Genomic DNA, 8,330 nt, shown 5'->3' on the forward strand with positions numbered 1-8,330 from the left:
TTATCATCTCACCTCGTCCCAAGAGGAAGGGTGACTAGCCTGCAGTCAGATGTTTTGAGAGAGAGAGGCCGCACTTACATAACCTTTGTTACAGGGTTTTGTTATCTTTGTCCTATGTTATTAATTGTTGTTAATCTCTTACTGTGCCTCAAGGATTCACACGTGACTCCACCTAGATCCAGAGCTATTTCCTAGTATAACTGGCTTTGACTTTCTTAATTATTGCTCTTTCGTATTTCATGCCTACTCTGGAGTCAATGTTAGTAACATGTACTTCTCCAGAAAATGTGTCCATTTGTGGGAGAGTTTAAAAACACGTCAATGTGTGTCTTGGCTGTGACTAGTATGTTCTCATACATTCACATGGTTTTTATCGCCGGCTCTGGGCCCTTTCCCTCTCACCTCGTCCTGTCTTCTCCATATAATATTGCCTAGAAACTTGTCCACTGTTTGTTTATTTTTCATGCCAGTTAAGTTTCTTTTTTTTTCTGTTTCCTCACACTGTTCTTTTATTGAGTAATAGTCAGTTTGCAAAAAATATGGAACGCTTCGCGAATCTGCGTGTCGTCCCTGCGCAGGGGCCGTGCTGATCTCTGTGTCGTTCCAGTTTCAGCACACGTGCTGCCGAAGCGAGCAGTTTAGTTCCTTTATTTCATTTTTATTCTTTTTTGGGGGGAGGGACGGTAATTAAGTTTATGTATTTCCTTTTTAACGGAGGTACTGGGGATTGAGCCCAGGACCTCGTGCATGCTAAGCACGTGCTCTACCACTTGAGCTGTACCCTCCCCCTTCATTTTTATTCTGCTTTACAAATTTGTTTATTTCTGCTTGTATCCTCTTTTTTGGGTTTGTTTGGGAGCTTTTCACTTGGCAACATTTCATGAACATATTTCCACATAAACATGCCCTGTTATTACCTTGTTTAGTGGCTGCACAGTATTTTATTTTCGACTGTGATGTATATAAATTGCACAGGTTACTGGCTCCTGCCCCAAATCTGAACCACAGAGAAACTGGGGAGAGAGATGGAGAAGACGCTTCCAGACCCTTCCCCAGCACCTGCTCTCCTGCGCCAGCCGCGGACCCCAGCCGCGATCGCTATACACGAGAACAAATGAAAAAAGGCAGGACGTTGTTCCTGTGGCTGCAGGAAGGATGGGTGGCGTTTAATTTTCACAACCGTGTGCAGAGGGGCCGCAGCCTGGGTGTGAGGTTCTTCAGTTGTGAGGATTCAGGGACAAGGAGGTGGGGAGCCCCTGGCGGGGGCAGCAGGAAGAGAGCTGCAGGCAGGACAGACAGCAGACAGCGCCTGAGACGCAAGCACATCACACAACGTATATTTTTAAACAATAAATAAGCGGCCAAGGAAATACAGGAAAGGAAGCATTCGTGAAATCAAGTCACTAAAGTGCTCTCAGACATAAACTTTAAATAACCAAGAAGCCTGGTCTGACCTTAAAACTCTGTTCATAAACATTCAGCGGTTGTTGGGATGTGGTCGTGTGCTGTTTCAGCAGGGAAGGGAGAGGTTTTCTTTGTCGACGTTCCAAGGCGCACAGACCCCATCAAATGACACTCGGGAGGATACAAAGTCATTGCCTAACAAGAAAACGGAAATGCCCAAAGCCAAGTTCACGGTGAAGATCCTAGAATTCCTTCATATGAGGTCTGCAAGAGGTCTTCACTATTTATGAAGACATATGAGTCTCTGTAGGTTGAATATTTTTGTATTCAATATTCTTGGATCAGAGTAAGGACGTCAGACCTAACCTGATAATCTACACAGTATATCTCGTGATGTCTGGCACTGAAAACGGTTTCTGGACTTCAAATCTTCCCTCCTCAAGTTCCAGATGAGAATAAAAGTTTTACTCCAAACTAACTGGTTCAAGTGCCTTTAAGGAGCGCCTTCCATTCTAGAATAAAGTTGAGTTTTCACCCATTTGTCTCCTTTAAGCAAGTGGCTTTGCATTTCATCCTGACAGCGTAAGAAGAGTATTTGTCTTTTGGACAAAACGGGTGAGGCAGGTGCCCGTGTCCAGCCTCTGAGGGGGATCTGTGGCCTCGCTAGGGCCCCCTCTTCCCCAGCTGGAGCCCCTCTGGCCCCTCGGAGTCTGAACATCCTTGGCCACTGGCCCCCTGCTGTGCTTCCTTGGTCTCCTGCCGGGCGGAGCCGGACAGGTCAATGGCCACGTCTTGCAGGCCACTCTCAGGGCTGCCTCCCTCCGAGCCCCTCTGGGGTCCTGCCTGACCTGGGCCAGAACCTTCCTTGAGACGGTCAGCATGGTCACGGCCCCATGGTCCTGCCAGCTTTTCTTCACCTTCTGCTTTCCTTTTCATCCCTGTGGATTTTTTATACATCCCTTGCAAAAAAAAAAAAAAGGAAAATAAATAACACGTTACCTCTAAATCTAGCAATGAAGTAAACTTCTTCACGTCATTGTTCTCAAAATCCCATTAGCATTTCCCTTGTTGGTGCCCGTCTCCAGGGCCGCCAGGGGAGTCTCCTGGGTAACTCTCCACACTAGGGGTTGTAGACGGGTGTCTGCCCGCTGGGCACGGCCAGGAAAAGTGCCTTGTTTGGATGACATGGTGATTTCTGAAATTTTATTTTAAAATTTGTTGGCAATGGTTTAAAATCAGGAGATTTACATCAAAATTCAGACTTGCAGCTTCTCTCAAAAAGTCAAATGTCCAGCCACACTAGGCCCGCCTTCTTGTCAGGCCACGGACCTGCGGATGCAGTGAGCACCACACCCACCTGCTCTGTAAGTTCAGAGGGGTGGGCTCAGGTACCCGCCCCACACTCCCCCTGGGCCTCTCCAATCCTTGACAGCAAAGACCGTATTTATGACTGGCATCTCCGGTCCCAGCCTAGTGTCCGGTGGGTAGGGGTCAAAAAATGTCTGCTAAACAAACCCCTCCTCCTCCTCAGCCCACAATGCCCCCAGCTCCCCGGTCTCTGATCTCCCACTCTGCCCAGGTGCCTTCCGTCTCACTCCTCCAAGCCCGTGGTCTCTGGGAACAGCCAACAGACCGTCCGGGTGCCCAGCGCCCGAGCTCAGGCCTCGCCAGTGTAAGCGGGGGCTAACTGTCCCCGGGGCCGCTGCCTGCACCCCCTGCCTCCTACCGCCGGGAGCTCTGCGCTCTGCCAGCCGTCAGCATGGGGAAAACACATTTCACATCGCTCAGCTCACAAACCGGGGCCCGGCTGGGCCCCTCCGCACGGTCTACACAGTTCCGATGAAAAGCAAGCCCGCTGAGCGGAGTCCAAGCCTCGTGGTTAACTGAAAAGCGGGCGTGACGTCCTGGGCCTGCAGCTAGGAAGCTCACGCCGCTCTGCCCCGCAGCGGCCGCCGGCGTGGGGCCCGCCCCCTCCTTACCCAGGAGCCAGGGCGCGCCCGGGGCCGCGGGGCCGCGCACGCCGTCGGGCCGCGGGAGGCAGTGCCGCACCATCGCGCCGTACAGCCCGTACTCCGCCATCGCGCTGCTGCCGCCCCAGCGCTTCTCCCGCTTCCGCCACTTGGCCCTGCGGTTCTGGAACCAGACCTGGAAGGAGGCGCGGGAGGCAGAGGGCTGACGGGTCGGGGCGCCCGGGGCCGGGCTGCCGGGGGCCCGGGGACTGGCGGGGCTGGGCGACTGTGCCCGGTTTCCACCGAGGCGCCCATAGAGTCGAGGTGGACAGAACAAAATGAGGGCTTTCCACACCGTGTAACTGACTGGAGCAGCTCACCCCAGCGGTGGCCGCTTCGAACCGCGGGTTGGCGCTTGCTCTATCTTAATAGAAGAACAGTGCTGGGTGTCATTTTTGCTGCTGTTGTTTGGGGAGGGAGGGAGGTTCGTGTATTTGCTTATTTCTTTAATGGAGCGACGGGGAATTGCACCCAGGACCTCGAGCACAAGCTGTACCACGGAGCTGTCCCCTCCCCCTGGGTGGTGCTAAGCTGTTAGAAATGTGAGTTGGTGGCCTGTCTTCTGACCCGGAGAGAATGTGCCGTCTGCACAGAGGCTGAGCAGGCGCACGCCGGCTTTCTGTGAAGACAGAGGCCAATGCCAGGAGCGGACTGAGAGTGTCCCAGGGCTCGACGCGCACTTGGTGTGGGGGCCGTGTGCGGAAAAGCCGCTCCGGGCTCCTTACACCGGTTTCTTTGCGGGTTTGCAGGGGAGGGATGGTCCTTTCTTTCCCGGGGAGCGGGGAGCGGCACAAAGCCTGCAGGTGCCGCACATAAGGAGCAATGTTTACGTACTTAATAAAAGGGAGCAAGGCTTGAAGGTTCCGGGGTCATCCTCTCCTCACGCACACAGAGCGAGGCTCTGGCACCTGAGTGCCCCTCTGTGTGCTCCTCATGCACACAAAGCGTGGGGGGGGGGGGCGTTGGGCGGTTTAGCGGTGGCTGTGGGCCGACTCACTGCGTGTGAGGGCAGCACTTTCGCTGGTGTCTTTGGGAGGAGAAAGGAGCCCAGCACCTGTATTCGGTCTTCGGGGAGTTCAGTTTTCACGGCCAGCGTTTCCCGGGCGTGCACGTCAGGATAGTGGGCCTCGCCGAAGGCCTTCTCCAGCTCTTCTAGCTGGTGGGCAGTGAAAACGGTCCTGTGGGGAGGCCCCAGCGCACACTTGGGCAAGTGTTCACAGGGTGTGGCCAGGCTTCCCAGCCTAGGAGGGCCCTGTGCGGGCCCCGCCTTGTCCGCTGCCTGAAAGTCCACCTCTTAATAACTGGACACCTCACTTCTGAGTGATTCGCCTCTGGAAAGTCCACAATTTGGTTCAGACAAAACCAAATTAGGGTCCTTTTTTCTCCTCAATGAACTCCATCAACTTTTTCTAAGAAGACCCATTTTAAAGGCCCACAATACTGGATCTTTAAAATGCTACAAAGACTGACCAGCAGACCCCTGGGAATGGCAGAATTTTGTCCCCACACGGCTCCTGTGCCTTTCCTGCTGCAGACCAGGAGGCCCTGGGCCCGCGGTAACGCAGGACCAGACATTCTCAGATGCCGGGTCCCAAGGATGGGGTCAGGGGCCGGTACCTGTGTCTCCGCTTCTTCCTCTTGCCGGGGACGGGGGACGCCCTCAGGTCACTCCTATCTTCAGCTGGACTGTCCTCATCTGATAGCACAGGAGAAAGAGAGGACCTTAAAAGTGTATTTTTCACTTTGTTTTCGGGGTTTCAGTTTGACGCTGTGAACTGTCAGGGACTGTGAACACTCACCGATACCAGCTAGCATTTTTCGCACGCTCCGTATCCCAGACGCGGTGCTGCTAGCCTTGCGCGCATAGCGCATTGCGCAGGCGTCATCACATTCTACGTAAACTAGAGGAAATCCAAGGCAGCTGCCCTGTGATTCTCTAGTTCAGAGGAGGAAACCCAGGCAGAGAGAGACTGAGTAACTTGCCCAAGATCACACAGGTAGTCAGCGGTGAAGTGGGAATACGAGACTGTGTGAAGCCAAGGCTACTTGAACACAACTGCATTTCCTGCCCCCTTCAGCTTCCAAATTCATCCACTTCTTCATCTTAACCAATTCACCAACCTTTCTCCAAGGGATGGCTGAGGTTGTGACTTCAGGACCCTCATCAGAGCTAGCCACTGCCCTACCAATTCCCAGCCTCTGGAAGTGGGTGCTGGGAAACTCACTCTTGATAAGTGTGCCCAGATGAGTTTTAGATGCACTTGAAAAATTTTCAGAAACCACTATTCTTTATCTTTTGTAATCCATTACATCAAAAGATCTAGGTGTAAACAAAGAAGACCAAACTATTGTCAGATTCCTTGTTAAAAAGACATTTGCTTCAAAATACTGAAAAAAAATTAATAAAGGCAAAATAGTAAAAAATAGTATTAGTTTTACCCCTATATCAATTAGCTCACCAGCCAATTGGATTATAATATAATATCCATGCTGTCCAGTCTGGAACCATTAGACACATCAGATTGTTAAGACGTGAAATGTGGCCAGTCTGAATTGAGAACTGCTGCAAACGTTAAATATTCAGTGGATTTAGAAGACTTCGTACATCCCAAAAGTAAAATATTATTTTTATATTGACCACATATAAAATGATATTTTGTATGTATTGGGTTAAGTAAAATACAGTATTTAGGTTTTTCACCTGTCTCCTTTTCCTTTTTGATGTGGCTTGGAGAAATTTTCATCACACTCACAGTCACCCGATATTTCTGTTCACTAGTGTTCCTCTCCATCTTGCAGAAGTGCCCCCAGACCAGGAGGCAGCTGTACCTTAGTTTTATCTGTGCTCAGATGGAAAGAACCCACCCTATGAAGGCAGTTTCTGCATTTTCAGTGGAACAGCTGACAGGGGGTTCATTTCCTCTTACCTAGAGACTTACGAAGTAAAGCCCTTTTAGAGCTGAGTGACAGCCTGCTGACCCCGCCTGCTTTCTCCGTCAGTGGAGACCAACATACTTTTTTGCCTTAGCCGCCTGGATGCTCAGCTCTAGGATCTACTACACAGTTTCTCTCTGCCCACGCTTTCTCATGGAGCTCTCTTCCCCAGAACCCACACCCCTCAATTCCTTGGCCCTGTCTATAGATTTCCACTGCTTCTTTCTTCTCCCCACAATCTGCCCCGACTTCTCTGAGGAACCGGGCGGGCTCGGAACAAAACGCCGGGCACGACCACAGTAAGATGGGCGCGCTTGTTTCTCGCGTGCCGGGAGGAGCGGCGAAGCGCAGTACGCAGACTCCCTTTCAGCACCGGGAGGAGGACAGTTCCAGGCCTTCGCCCGGGGCTCTTCTGGGGCCCTTCAATACGGCAATCAATTCAGTGAACGCCGGAGTTTCCCCTGGAACCGGGTTCGGTGCTAATGACGAACGAGGCAGGCCCACACCTCCCGACCTCCGCCGTTCCCGAGGCCGAGACTCGCATGGGCCGAGGGAGAGGCCCTTGGAGACTGTGGCCAGGTCTTCGAGACCGCACTGCCGGTCCTGACTGGCCAGGGTGGTGTCCGCGAGGGTACAGCGACCAGGCCCGGAGGAGAGGCAGGGATGTGGGAGAGGCCAAGGGGAGGAGGGTGCGGCTGCGAGGACACGCTCCCCGGCGAGGACACGCTCCCCGACGGGGCCACGCTTTGGGGTCCCGACTTCCCTGCATCCGGGGCGCTGGTGCTACCCAGTGCGCGCGAGCCGAGGGCAAGGACAGGAGCGCCAGGGAACAGTTTCATTACCGGACGTCGAGACGCTCTCGCTGCGCTTCTGGCGGGCGGCAGGGGGCGGCGGGCAGCCGGGGGCTTGCGGTGCCGGGGGCTTAGTCCCCTCGGGCGGCAGGAACGGCACGTCGGCGAGGAGCAGGCAGGGCGCCCTGGCGGCCGCAGGCGGCTGCGCCCCGAAGCCGCAGAGGATGCCGAGCCCTAACGGGAGGGCCCCGCGCGCCAGGCAAGAGCCCCCGAGCCCTGGACCCCCGCAGGGCGCGGCCGCCGGGCCTTCGCAGTCCGATCCCAGCCCGGGACCCGCAGGTGCGGGCAGCTCTGCCTCCAGGTCCAGCAAGTCGGTGATGGCGAAGCCCCGTGGGCGCGAGCCGGCGGGGGGCCCTCCAGGCACCAGCGCCTTACTCCTGGCACGCCCGTCGAAAAACGCGTCCCGGCCTGTCATGGCTTCTCAGGCGGCGAGACCGGACCCTCTCTCAGTCACCTTTGCGGAAGGGGCGCAGTTCTGAGGACGCTTTATACAGCCGGGCCACCAGCCAGGCGCCAGGAGAGCTCCAATCAGCGGGGCGCCGACGCGTCAAGCCCGGGACCCCGCGAGATGGGGACGCCACCAGTTCCCCTCCCTTCGGGCGCCGCCCTCCCAGCTGCAGTCCCCTCAATCAGCTCCTTCTCCTTTCTCCCTTCTCCCTTCTCCTTCCCAGCTGTCCCCGGCCAACCCCCACCCCCACCCCCATTCTCGGTGGGAGGAAAGTAGGGAGGGGGCAACCCGGATCTCTGCCCGTCCCTCTCAATGCCGCAGGTTCCCTCCCCTTCCCAATTCTCGATTCTCAGGTGGGGGCCCCAGCCCGCAGCTGCCAAGGAGCTTCCCTCCCCATTCTAGTCCCCCATCAAGACCAGGGCCCCATTCCCAGCCACACGCTCACGGCTACCACCAACACCAACCCCACCAGCCCTCCAAGGCCACCGCCAGAGCCAAGAAGGCGGTCCCTGAAAATCCCAAGGGGAAAGGAGTGGAAAACTTCTAATGCCCACTCCACCTCCAGCCAAACGCACCCCAGAGCTCTAATGGTAGGGGTAGGGGTCCCAAAATTCACAGGAGGGGGTGGGGAGAAGGGTAGTAGCAGGGGCTGGAGTGGACAGACCAGCCGAGGCAGCGGGAAAG

The 8,330-nt window shown here is 55.0% G+C and overlaps 1 protein-coding gene and 1 non-coding gene across 2 annotated transcripts; both read right to left on the reverse strand.

The window, feature by feature from the left end:
* Positions 1-533: 533 nt before the first annotated feature.
* LOC116147525 (U6 spliceosomal RNA) lies at positions 534-637 on the reverse strand. Its single transcript, XR_004131088.1, has one exon. It is a non-coding gene; the product is annotated as a U6 spliceosomal RNA (small nuclear RNA).
* Positions 638-1,983: 1,346 nt separating this feature from the next.
* VSX1 (visual system homeobox 1) lies at positions 1,984-7,613 on the reverse strand. The gene is made up of 5 exons (XM_031434414.2): positions 7,190-7,613; positions 5,031-5,109; positions 4,468-4,591; positions 3,384-3,549; positions 1,984-2,363 (listed from the first exon to the last, which is right to left on the reverse strand). Exons 1-5 carry the CDS (start codon positions 7,611-7,613, stop codon positions 2,068-2,070), a joined length of 1,089 nt encoding a protein of 362 aa, XP_031290274.2. The 3' UTR covers positions 1,984-2,067.
* Between the last annotated feature and the right edge of the window lie 717 nt (positions 7,614-8,330).

Source organism: Camelus dromedarius, chromosome 18 (genome assembly GCF_036321535.1).
Source record: "Camelus dromedarius isolate mCamDro1 chromosome 18, mCamDro1.pat, whole genome shotgun sequence".
Lineage (NCBI taxonomy): Eukaryota > Metazoa > Chordata > Mammalia > Artiodactyla > Camelidae > Camelus > Camelus dromedarius.